Raw genomic sequence first — 13,849 nt, forward strand, 5'->3', positions numbered from 1 at the left:
ATTTACAAGTACCTTTTCCCTTCTTTTCCTTTCCCCTCCAATGTAAAAAATCTAGTTGAGGTGACCCAGCATAAGGATTAAGACTCCTTGAAGTATGGAATCACCATGAAGCTAAAGTCTTCCAGAAAAAAATAGCTGAAGCTGTTGATGCTTCTTGCAAGCTCTTGGCTTAAAACCCCTGCTCACAGAATGCTTCCCACCGGCTTTTTCCTGAACAGCATAAACACTGGCAGTACTCATCTGATGGTCAGTGAGGGCTCAGACACATCTGGAACAGCTTAAAGCCACAGCCTTTATGCAAAGTCATGCCCACAAAGACAAGAAAGCAAATTTTCAGTTAAAAAGAAAAGTTTGATAGCTCTGCCTTAACTGGACAGTTAGAAGAACAAGGGTGAAAGTGTCCTCCAACCAAGAGTACACAACATGTGTGCCAGACTGGGGAGGAGGGAAGGAGAGTACCCTTATGAACATGGCTAGGGCAGAAGAGTATTTGGCTTAAGTATCAGGCATCTGCATGCCCATAGTATGAATGGTTATACAAGCAATCGCTTGAAGGAAAAGTCTGGCTTTTTTCTTCTTGGCACATAATGAAACCAAAGACAAACAGTGTATAAATAAAACAGGGTGCTTCTGTAGTACAGAACGATAACAATCTCAGCAATTCATTGGCTCATGCCAGGAACTTCTCCTCGCACACTGCTTGTAGGTTATCAGCTTTATCAGATTGGATACAAAAAATAAAATGACAGAAGCGAGGAGGCAAATACAATGTCTCCACAACTGAGCTTGCAAGTAGAAAACAACACTTTACCTGGGGAAAACCCAAACTATGGCTTGAGAAAGGGCTGGGTTAGGAAATAAAGGGCGTATGGCACTCAGTACCCTACATACCTGTGTGTCATATATATCATGTCCACAGCAGTCAGCTATCACTTGAGCAAAAACACTGAATTACAACTACTGAGAGTGGACACATACCCACCTCAGGTCTAGCACTTGGTGAAGGAAGGGCATCAGGCATTCCCAAATAACACAGACTAGTTCTTCTATTATGCTGCCCATCACTAGAGCGCATAGTATTTCACAAACAGATCAAGTATCATCATTCTTCTTTCACTAAAGGGAAACCCGAGCTAGTGAGCAGCAACGTGTCCAACTTACCCCACATCTAGCAAGTCCGATTCCAAGCAGCTCTTTGTGACCTTCTTACAAAGTCTGTGTCCCACTCTTAAAACTGAGATGAATTTACATATTCCTCCTAACGTAACAGATGAGAGCTACAACTAACACTATTCTGAAGATTAGAGACCCTATAAATAGCAATTTTTATTCATTTAAGTAAGTTTTAAGAAGAGACTATGAAAGCCCTACTGAAGGTTTACAACCTTGACTTCCCAGATGCCACAGGACACCTGATGGGAGAGCGAAGTGAGGACACGCTCACAAGCAGGTCATGCCAGCACTATTTCACCCACATCTGAGCTATCCCATCAACTGCTGGGAAGCTCAGGTGTGGAACCATACTGATGCTCCTCACACCGCCAGCTGCTTCAGAGGTGAAGTGACACCACGAACCCTTCTTACAGATTCGTTTGTCCAGGTCCTCTGGGTTCAGCAGCAGTAACGTCGCTTCAGGAATCTTTACTGTGTGGAAAGCTCGTGTCGCCTCTCAGCATCTGATTGTCCACACAAATAAATGCTTGTGTGGACAATCAGAAACCCAAGAAACACTGCTACACGCACATATTCTCTTCTGCACAGCTTGCACTAGTGCAGCCAGCCATGTTCATTCTAGGGCCTCTCCTACATTTATTTCATACACCTATATATTCTATTCTAGATACCTATGTACTTTTGACATCCTGCAACTTCACAACATGAACAGCTTTCTGAGACAGACTCCTAAAATTCCCTCCTCTAGGCAAAGTGACACACAAGAGACTGATTCCAGAAATCTTAGCTTCACATCACCTGGTGTTTTGAAACCCTTTGAAATACTATTGTGCTTGCATCTTCCTTAACTAAACACTCAAAATACTTAATCATATAATATGAATGAAGATCTCTGGCATACTTTTAACAGAATTAGAGCTTCATATTTCACACACCACTATAATAGGTAAGTTAATTCCCATAACTTTCATTTATTAATCAATTGTGGATTTATTTTAGCCAAGTTTAAGACAATTAACCTTCTGCATGTTTCAATGAAGCTAAAATTACAAAGGCAATCTCTATATATAAAACAGACAAAACCCCACAATTTTGTTTTCCGGCGTTTGTTTTCTATTAGTTCACTAGTGATGAGAGATAAAGACTCCAGAAGAGCCTAGACTAAATGTATTTTTTAGGAGCAATGCTCTAAAAAAAATACAATTAACAAGCCTGAAATAGTTCGACAGAGAAGCCCACAATACTTTTTCAGCATGTCACGTGGCCATTGCCGTGCCCAGCTGTAACTCCTCACCAGCAACACTCTGCCCACTTTTCATACGCTATAGACTTTGTACCAACTTGCTTTAGGAGTAGCTCCCATAGGGCACAAAGAGGAAACCCTCTGTTTACAGGACAGCAGCTACATCTGTCCTTAGTTTGTGCTCATGGGGGCTGTGCTCTAGAATACACACGTTTATGTCACAAAAAGGTGCACTCAGCCCACAACTGGGGGGGAAAAAAACCCTTGAGAATTAAGTGAAAACTCGCTAAATTAAGAGCTTGCTGGAATTTCAGAGTGTGATAAAACTTCTAAAGACGATAATTACCAGTCTCTGGATCTCTTCACTCAAGTATTTTAGATGCAACAGAAATGGACTGGAATAAATATGAGTTACTGATTATTTTGACCTAACAACTTCTTATCCCTTTGACATGTACAATAACTAAATATTTGTAAAAATATGTATTTACAGTATAGACTTAAAGTAAACTCATTAAAACCACAACTTTTTGCTCCCAAACAAATATAAAAAGAAAACAGTATGGTAGTTTATACCCCATTTATTAAGACAGAGCCATCTATTACTTAATACACTGGTTGGGTAGCCATAAATCACATTATTTTCTTACTATATTAAGATGCAAGACAGTTTGGCAACCAGTTAACAGAGACAAATTAGGCAGGGCGGAGAAACATTTAAGCTGCAGCAGGTTAAAAATCATCTAAGCTAGGGAGACCTAAACCAGCACAGTTATACAAGGTGCTGGCATCAGGCAACGCTCGGCACGGCACGCTTGCCAGCCAACTCCTCGAGTGCCCGGCGGGCCTGCCAGGGCCCCTTCAACTGGAATGTTGGGAAAAGGTCCAGGGACCATCTGGGTGCCGCTTTTTTGGACACCTACCAAAGAGTGCATCACCAAAGCTACAGTTTTTCTGTGCAGGGATCGCATAGTTTTTTGTAAGAATGAAGGCTTCTGGTAGGAAAGTATATAGTGCAATCTGAATTAATTTGTGCCCACAGTGTCATTATTCATTCTCCCAAAACAGTTTAAATATAATCGTGCAGGAATTTGCTATCTCCATAAAGATATTACAAAGTAGTGCTTATACAGTTGGTGACTACATAGATTCAATTTTAATAAATATATCTCTTCATGCTTTTGCAAAACTACAAGTACGAAAGCAAGAAGTGACAAAGCAGCCAAGTACTTTTCTATCTTCCAAAAGCTATTAAAATTCTCAGGGCTCTAAAAAATTAATATACCTTATCGCACAGGAAGCACACACCATGTTCAATTTAACAGCTGCTGAGAGAAGAACAAAACCTAATTCTGCTTCCTCTTTGCCAGCGTGCCCCAAGTTACAACTCCTGCTAGGAAATCAGAGAGGTTGTTTTACTCCAGACAAGCAAGTTCAGATATGTTTATGCTTGTCAGTGTAGCTGTGTGCTTAACGAGGACATTTGCAACATTAGCTATATCACACATAGTTATGTGGGTTTTTTTTCTACTGAAGACAGAAAAAAGGGTCAAGCACCAGAAGCTTCAGCTCATAAATACGTTGTGTTGGCCCTAAGAAACCTAGCTGATAACAGCTGTAGCTTTAATGCAAATTTACAAAGTGAACATTTATTCAGCTTGAAAAGCATATACACAAGAGTTACCTTGATAACAATAGATTTAAAGACGGTATCAGGTTAACATCCTATTGATACACAATTTTTGTAAATGGAATATTTTATAAAAATAAGAAATGGCAATGCTTCATTGAAATAACAGATTTAAAATTAGCTTCTTGAAACAACTACTCTTAAATCAGTATGGCAACATGCAAGCAAATTAAGTAAAAGCACCAGATTTCTTTTCAGTCTTTAAATGATTGTAAGGTTAAAGTCATCAAGAGGTGGTTTTTTTCTTTTAAAGAGTCTTGACTTAAGACATGGTGAGAGGGGGAAAACTTCTTAAAAAGCATCAAGAGATCCTTACCTCATTGCAAAACATTTACTTTATGTATCTTGCTGTGAAAGCATCAAGCCTTTTTCTTTTCAAAGCCCTCATCAGTAGCCTTTTCAATTAAAAATGAAAAAAAAAAAAGCTTAAGATTCAGACATTTTAAGTCAACTGCATTTGGTAGACACAACCCATGGTCAAGCTAAATGATTCTTTGTACATCAATACTGCAAAAAGGGAGAGCAATTAGCAGTGTTATACCATGCTTTGTAAGAGTTAACACTTTAAAAGCCAACTGACTTGATTTCTGTCTATTGTAAGATTTTTTTTAAAAGCAATTATGAACAAAACCAATCTCCTTTGGTCACAGTCAGGAGACAACTGTTTAGGCAAGCGTGGCAATAGCAGGAAAACACATACCAATCAACTGGCTATAATATATAAATACAGCTGAAGATACAAATAAAATAGTCCTTTTATTCGCAATGCATGCCATGCACAGAAAGTTAAAGAATTTTTAGAATTACAATATATTAATGCTCACCATATTGGTGTACTTAAGGTAGATTCAAAAAAAGACCATGAATGCACACATGCTTGGAGGCATCTTATTAACATATATATATATATATATATATGGACTATACAGATTCTTGCAGACTAAGGCTTGGCACATACATGATCATTTCACACCACCACTTTAGGAAAATAAGACTTAAAAAGTGCTTTCATAATTTTAAATTCTGGATGGTTTTAAAAGGAGACAAATATCGTTATTTTTAGAAAGAATCACAGAAGATTCAGTTCATATTTTTCTATTAAATACTGTATTTCAAGGTAGCTTTAAAAAAAAAGAACCATGCTCCTGCAGATTCATCTCTCTGGTACTCAGCAACTTCTGACTTGACAGCTTCAGTTTTACGTGCAACTTTGCAGCAGAGGCAAGCTTTAAAGCATTCTGCAAATATTTTGGCTTGCACATGGAGACTAAAGCAAACTCATTTTGTATAATAGAAATTCAGAATCGTTGCTTGTTTCTAAGTAGCACAGAACTTTAAATACGGACTTCCTGATGTGAGTGACTGTCAGGATGACGTCTAGCAAAGGCTTGAATTCATCTCATCAAACACTATGGATACACAGACAGGTCTTTCAAAGACTGTATGCTTCCAATTTAAAGACTACCATTTTGTAAGCAACAAGTCTTCAGATACACACAAAATTTAAAGTACATAAATGCAAAACATGGCTTTGTAACTTATTTTCTTAAGAGAAGTTTCATTCTGACAAGTAAATTATCTGGACAAGTGCCTACATGTCCTTAAGAGTATTTTCAGAAGAGTTATGCCTTTAAAACTGATAAAAAACCCCAACCCATAGACCCTCACACGTAGTCAAAATATAGTATAGTTACTTTTCTCCAATTCCGTGGGGACATAAAGATAGATTTCTAAAAAGATTTGGATTTAATGCCCTAATTAATTGTAATTCTGTTCTGTAAACAATGATCCAGTTACAGTAAAACACCTCCATGCGCTATATATCAATGCATTAATGATGTTGTTTTATTTACACAATAATTTTCCAATGTTAGATAAGATGTTATATGGAAATTACCATTATTTTAATTTCTGTATCTTGATAAACTGGAGCTGTTGCTGACTTTCTAAAATATGTGTATATTTACACACAACAAAATCACCAAGTTGTGCTAAGTATTCAAAGATCTTAAGTCCCACATAGCACCACCACCCTGTTCTTTTCAAATATGGTTCAAGATCTTTGTAAGATTTTTTGCGAAATAATCCTACTGAGCAAGCCCTTTCTATAGCCCTTTCTGCAGAAATGAGAATCACCTCGAAAGAACACTTTACAAGATTGAGGCTCAAATACTTAATTTGTCATGTAACCAAATCAGATTGGAATCGTGCTAGCATACCTTATGACATTGAATCCTATTGTTAAAAAAAAGACGCACAGTGGTTTGTGCACATCTTTTGAAGACATGTATAAGATTTTCTAAACAAAATCAGAAGGTTAAAGTTAAAGCATACTCCTCAAACAGAAATGAGGAATCAACTACTTGCGTTCTCAATGTACTAACATTTTAGTGCCTTTAGAACTGAAAATATATCCATTAAGAAATACACTGCAACTTGAGTAGTCAACTCTCAAGTCTACTATAATTTAAAAAGTGATTATTTTTAGCATAACCACACTAGCAAGTTATTCTGTATATTTCAGTGAAGCAAAGCTTTAAAAAAGTTGTAGAGAAATAGATAATTCCTTTTTTGTGTGTTTTAAGGGAGCAATAAATCCTCTCCATAAAGATTATTTACACAAATGCAAGAGCAAACTTTCTGAAATAAGGGTTTGGGGTTTTTATTTTTTTTTCCAAAGATTCCACCACATGATAAAAAACTAAATGGATGTGTATTCCTGACCACATTGATAATGTCACAGCTAGAATCTCATCAGCTAGTTTATGACAAGCAACTGCAACGGGTGTAAACAAAAAACAGGTCCCTACATTGGGACAAAGCTTGGTTGCAGGTTGACTGTATGATACTAATATTGAAAGCAAGATTTAAAGTAAACTCATCTGGAATTCAGATCCAACTGAGGGAACAGCGAGAACAACACAGTGAAGGTACACTTGGGTGCAATTTCATGCTGGTGACTTTTTTTTTTCCTCTTTTTATGCTTAGAGCAGATTTAAACCAGGAGTTGCATATCCAATGACACACACACAATTCAAAACTTAAGTGACCATTAGCACATTTGTACACATACTTACATAAACTTAGTATTTACATATTCTAAACAAAGTTCCATTTTAACAGTTGAAGTCTTAACACATGAAAGAGATAAGCTACTACAAAGAATGCATAATGGGATCACAAATTTTCCACAAGCATATAAACACATGTTTTAAAGTGCTTTCTGGGTGCTTCAGATTAACCCCTTGCAGTATGAGCTTCTATGTAGTGCTGTTCCAGTCATTACAAAATTATTTAAATCATTCCCCTTCAGGTGCATTGTAAGTTCAAGAAAAGTGACGACACCGTTGATGTAAAAGTTTTAAGCTCTACCAACATAAAAGTATACATTACTTAAGTTCAGATGAAGTTGTCAAATACTTTGGTTTATCATAGCTTGGGATATTAGAACAGAAATTGCACCTCTCCGCTCTTAAGTTTTTTTTACTAAAAAAATACCCCAACATAAATTGACAGTATTCTTTGGTAAACACAGGACATTTGACCAGTTTGCGTGTACATCTATTTATTAAAATAGTCTAAAAGTGAAAAATGCCACTGCTGTACTGTCAATTTACAGGAATAACCATTCCTTACTCAGTGGGGAGTATCAAAACATTAAGCTTAGCAGTTAGCTGTATAAACAAGCTGAAACACCTTCAGCAACCATTACAGGGGATCAATAATGTTTTAGAATACTTTTTGCTTAACATTTATCCTTTACGTTACAAAAAAACTGTAAAATGCTCTATGCCTGCAGACAAGTCCATTACTTTGCAGTGGCTACAGAAACATTATTCAATGGTGTACACTGTTAGGTTTCCGATAAGCATGTAACAAAAACCAGGAATATGGTGTGCTGACCAACCAATAGTCAACTGCACAGTATTTGTGCATTACCTATACTAAGTACTAAGAAAAGCCTATTAAAAATTCAGTTAACTGCTACAAGTTACGTGAATATATAAAAACAGAGCAGATATACAAGTATAACACTGAACATACTGTACTTTATTAGCACAAAAAGCCAGAACAAGGCACAGCAAGCAGAAAAATACATCAATAGAGGGGTTAGTGTAGCATACAAGAATAACATTTACTGTACTTGCAGCCAAAATGTTCCCTACCTCGCACAGGTCACTGCCATAGAGAAGTAAGTAATAACATACTGTAGCAGCTGGTAAAGAAACTAGGGAGCACTCATAATGGGTACAAAACATTAAACAGGGGTCGGGGCATTCCAACAAAATTTTAGTGCAAAAATGTCTAAGACAGAACTATTTTAAGTTCCATCTCCAATTAAATAAGCAAACAGAACTTAGAATCTTGTTTCCAAGCAATCTGTTGGAACTATAATCAGTGCATATTACTTTAAAACATTTTTAAAAGCGCAAATGGAAATATATTTACAAATAAAGTGTAACAGTACCTTTGAAACCTGACATTTATTTCAGATACGTCAGATTCTGTATTCTGATTATAATAATTCAACCACTTGTAATTTTCTCCATAAAAATATCAGACGACTTTAAATAATTAAACATTTTCTTCTCTTCCCTATAACCTTCCATTGTAAGTTACTAGCAGTCAGGCCACCAAATTCTGTTTTAGAAAAAAACGCAACCTTTTGTTTCATATCAATAATCTAATCCCATGTCCTGCCACTGAATCAGTAATTCACACTGGAAGGTATTTAACTGTCCAAGACAGTATTATTTTTGCTAACAATGCCACTTAAATCTCCAAGTGTTTAAAATAGAATTACAGTACTGAGCAGGCATATTCAAGTCTTAATGATTAGGAAACCTTATACACTGAGAAAAGCATGATTCACCTGCTAGCATCAAAACACCATTAACTCTTAATGGACTGCTTCTAACGAACTGCTCTTCATTAAAAGAAAATACTCTTATTCACTAGTATTTGGAAACTTGTTTGTGAACTAAATTAGTACTTTGAGTAGTGGAAAGTTTTCAAGAAGATTATTTTTAAAAAATATTTCAAATATTAGCAAAAATGCTCCTCTAATAAAACCTTTATTTATTAGCATTACATGAATGCCCCATGGAAAATGCCTCATAGTTTCTTCATCCAATTACTACAGCTATAAAAGGGAAACAAAATATTTAGAAATTAGCAAAAATATTTTCATTAGGCCTTAATGAAAAACGTGCAGAATTGTGTCTGCTTATTGTTTCCAAGAGGCATCACAACTTAGTTTGATTAACAGCAGGCAGCATCTGACAGGATACTAACACTCAGCTTAAATAGGATATTGCAGAAAAGCTAGACGTTGTTGGTGCGCTCGCTGCAGTTAAACTGTAACACACAAAAAAAAGCATATTCTAGAAGCTTATTCTGATTTCCATTACTTTGTTTTTATAGGTTCCCGCTCCAGCCATCGCACCCTGACTTTTTGTTTATAGTGATACTCCTTTAGAAAGTCTTGCAACATTGAGGGTAGAGGAAGGTCATCAATTCCATCATACGTAGTGCATCTGCAGATTACTGCCCGGCAGATATACTGCAGACTAAAGGGGAAAGTCCTGTTCAGAGATACAGTAAGTAACGGTTCAAAGAACATGCAAGAGCTAGGGTCTTTGTAGTGTTCCAGAAGCCCTGTTACAGTGGAGGAGTGAAACACACAGGGATCATGGGCATCAAAACTGAAGTTGTGGTTCCACTGCTCAATGCGTGCATGTAGCGATCGGTTATAACGACGGAAGCTCACAGAGAAGAGGTAGTCCTCTTGCGCAGAATCCCTGAGCAAAAAAGTGCCTTCAGGTTTACCCTCCAGAAGTGCTTCTGCTTCGTAGCGGTCCATCACACCCCAGTAACATGGGTTGCCTGTGATCTGAAGTAAGTCTGGCACAAGGCAATGGATGTAATCAATTTGAGTATGCACTTTCCAAGCCCCCTGCCTGCTGATATGGCCGTGGCTCTCTCCAGACATCTGACGCTGCTTCTGCCTGCGTGACTGCAGACAAAGCGTTGTTGTGTCCTCTTCAGAGTCACAGTTCCCTGGAGGCGTTATGTTTTTGTCCCCAGTCAGCTCAGTCATACCAGGGGCTAACTTTGGTCCCAGTTTATACAATGGATTAACCTGTGCTGTAGCTTCAAAAGTATGTATTTGGGCATTGGGAGGGGGATCAACCCCTTCTTCAATACTAAGTCTACGTCTCTCTCTGAGCCTGTCTTCTTCATCTTCTGTGGAAACCAAGGAAGGATCAAATGTGTCAAAAAAAGTTGAATGAGGACTCACAGGTGCTGTGTGTTGTTTAATGAGATGCCACTTCTGAGCCAGATCTGAGCCTGCAGGAAAAGGGCATTTCTCAAGCATTAGTTCAGAGAGATGGATCTTTCTTTTGTTAGAAAACAGAGGTTTGGACTGTTTGCTGTAAGTTCTCATGGGAAAACACAGCCCAACCGTATCTTGTAGACGCTGTCGCAGAGAACGGCTACCCACTGTCCTGTTTGATACTGCATCCATATCATGGACAGAGCTCACCCCGTACCTTCTTTCCCTCCTCTGCAAACCACTTCGTGTTCTACCAAATCTTTTTTCAGTATCCAAGGAGCTCTGGGTTTTGGTAGAGCAAGAATGCTTCTTCTTCCCACCCCAAGGAGCATGCCGAGAATAAGAGTCCCTTCGAGCAAGTCTAGCTCCCGTGGTGACACACGAGTCATTCTCTTTCTCAATGCTTATTTCAACAATTTGAGGAATTTCTGTGACACAGTTTTGGTTCCGCCTTGCCGAATTCTTTGAAGGACTTAAACCTAATTGCAAAGCAATGTTTTCTCTCAAAGGGCTGCTGGGTTGTTGTTGAGCCAAACCAGTTATCTGGATAGCTTTCTCTTTAGCAGATGAGCAACTACTGGAGTTCACAACTACATTTTCATTTTGGCTTCCACCTTCATGACTGAAGAGATTCTGGCACCTGTATTTGAAGTTGTTCCACATCTTTCCCACTTTATCCATGGATTACGTTATCTAAATTCAAGAGGAGAAGAAATATTAACATAAAAATATAGTTTAAAAAATGAGGACATATTTTCAGTTATCAATTAAGTTACAGACACAAGATGACTGTTAATTGAACACACATTTGAAAAAGTGCCCTAGTGTTTGTATGGTTACGTGGAAGCGACATGCATCACACCATTCTGATATTTAGAAAAATCAACATGAAGAAAATGTTTGGGTAATTACACACATTTTATTTACCAGCAGGCCCTCCCATTTTTCTATAGGCACATAGGTAGGTCTGCATAGTTGTATTTGATGGGCAGGAAATACGCCATATAAAATTATTCATTTTAGGAAGAATTTGTACGTCATATGTACAGTGTGACTCCCTGATAAGCTTCCAATAAGCAGCAGTGAAACAAATCCTGAACAAGAACTATTCAAGTCACTCCAAACTATGAGAGCAGTTAGTAAAATCCAACAAGTGCACTACAAATGCCCAGATACACCATCTAAAAGTAAAAGTTCCAGCCCCAGGGCAGATAAATTCCAAGCTATAACTGACAAGATTAAAAAAATTACCACAAAAATAGAAATTTAAGGGGGGAAAAAAGCATTCAGCATTCTTAGATAAGGCAATCACCAAAAAGGAAAGGCAGTAAGGTATCAGCAGAATTTTAGAATTCTTCTCTGATACATTAATAAAAGCCATATATATGCAATATCTAAAAAAAAAAAAAAACAACAAAAAAACCAAACCCAACCAAAAAACTGTCTGGCTTTATTACTTAAGATATAAAGGAATGAAAGAGCCCAAGGAGCTTTTCTATCTTTAGTAAGAGCACTTAAAAAAAAAAAAAAAAAAAAAAGCAGCTCCGCAGCAGAAACACGATGACAGTGAATCATGAAGATACAGTAAAAAGATAAAAACATTAGTAGTGCATATTCTGCAACTACCTCTTTAGAAACCAAGTTTGATAATTGGAACAAGACTGCCAAAAACACAGGACTGCCCTAGGACAGAGAGAAACAGGCTAATTCTGTACTAAAAAAACTCAGGCAATGCCAAGCTAAATTAGATCTAATTAAGTTCTGAGAGAAGTGCTAAACTTAAAGGACTAAAACATGTCATCTTATCTAATTTAACTCTTAAACAGAAACTGCTTTGTTCTTTGGAAACATTATTTTGAAGCAACATTCCTCTGTTGCTGCAGTTCTTTTCTGTTCACAGCTAGAAAGGAATCTGAAGCAGTGATTGAATGCACTGGGTCTCATGAAATAATGTGGATGATAAACAAGTAAGCAATACTCTAGCAATCCAGTCTAGAAGTCCCTTAAGATAGAAGCACAGCTGTAAGCCCATGACTTTACAGCAGAATCCACTGAGACTGCGGAAGAGTCAGACGTATAGCTTACATGAGAATCATGAAAGCATAATGACTGTGAAACACCTAACTGTTATACGAACAGAAAGCAAAAGGAGCAAAAGCTCTCTTCCCCACCACCTCCTCAGATACTTCAGCAAACCCAGCAAGCTAGGTATCTACATCCAATTGCATAAAATAAAACCTTAAGAATTTAGTGCGGATGCAGGGAGGTGGGAGGGAAGCAGGGAAATCAGGCCTTAACAGTCTCCGGAGATTGCTGGTACAAGTTACCTAGAACACAGTGCTAATGACAATCTAAACAACACCCAACACCTTAATAACTATTAAGGAGGGAGATACTTGCAGAGAAATGTTATACACAGAAGATGCTATAGAGTTCTGTGCATACATAAAAGTGAAATGTGTAAGCAAATGAGCAAGGAACATCTTCCTGATTAAAAAAAAAATATTCCTAAATTTGTTTCTTCTGGACTTGTCTGGACCAAGCTGGAGGACTGAAGGAGTTCTAAGAGCAGCAGAACTAATAAAGTCAGATCACTTACAGATTTGTAGGAACTATACAACCACCTATCATGCCATTGCAATAATCATAGCTGTTTGCGGTGTCTCAGAATATCCACACTGACCAGGAGGCAGCATGTGTTTGCTGGCTGCCAGCCTGTCAACACAGTATATATAAGGTTGACTTCTACCCACTTTTCTCTCAAGTTGTACATTTCTTTCTCTTCCTAGTCAGAGATGTTTAAAATTTTGGGGAAGGGAAAAGGAAAAGAGAGCATATAACCTCCATTTCCTTGGGAAATCAGGCTAGCAACAGTACACATCTTTGCGACAATGAATCGGAAGTACTTTTCTAACCAGTCATACACTATTTAGTGGTATCTTTTATTCTAAAATTGCTTGTTATTGCTCTTCCTTTGCACTATTAGTCTAGAATGTCTTTAGAGTGTTAGATAGGTGGAAAGTTCTCTACACTTGCCCAGAAAGCTTCAAGAACAAAGAACAAAGAAACAACAAAACCCCCCACCATACTGGCTTGACAGACTGTACTTTTCAAAAGTCAAATTTAAAAGGTTAACTACTTTTTGTCATACTCAAGAGAATATAGATACCCTTCTTACCCAGAAAAGTACACGAGTCACTGTATCTTGTCTTGATCATATACCTCAACATGAACTTGTTAGATTCCTTCTCTGAGTTGTGGACATGATTACTACAAAGAGAAAAACAGTATTTTTGTTAGTTGTTGGAATATCTTTTAATTTAGACATTTACAATTAGTCAGTGGTATCAAAGGGATATTTTACTAATTATATCTTAAATGTGAGCATGGAACTGCCTGCTTATTA

The 13,849-nt window shown here is 37.5% G+C and overlaps 1 protein-coding gene across 2 annotated transcripts in view; it reads right to left on the reverse strand.

Moving 5' to 3' along the window:
* Positions 1-4,422: 4,422 nt before the first annotated feature.
* The window catches only part of SOCS5 (suppressor of cytokine signaling 5), a 63,754-nt gene continuing 54,327 nt past the window's right edge, over positions 4,423-13,849 (reverse strand). For both annotated transcript variants that reach the window (XM_075496244.1, XM_075496243.1), the window contains exons 2-3: positions 13,622-13,713; positions 4,423-11,136 (exon numbers count right to left, since the gene is read on the reverse strand). In XM_075496244.1, the coding sequence (XP_075352359.1) occupies positions 9,514-11,124 (1,611 nt within the window). In that variant the 5' untranslated portion in view covers positions 11,125-11,136; positions 13,622-13,713 and the 3' untranslated portion in view covers positions 4,423-9,513. The remainder of the gene's footprint in view (positions 11,137-13,621; positions 13,714-13,849) is intronic.

This window comes from Mycteria americana, chromosome 3 (genome assembly GCF_035582795.1).
Source record: "Mycteria americana isolate JAX WOST 10 ecotype Jacksonville Zoo and Gardens chromosome 3, USCA_MyAme_1.0, whole genome shotgun sequence".
NCBI classification, from domain to species: domain Eukaryota; kingdom Metazoa; phylum Chordata; class Aves; order Ciconiiformes; family Ciconiidae; genus Mycteria; species Mycteria americana.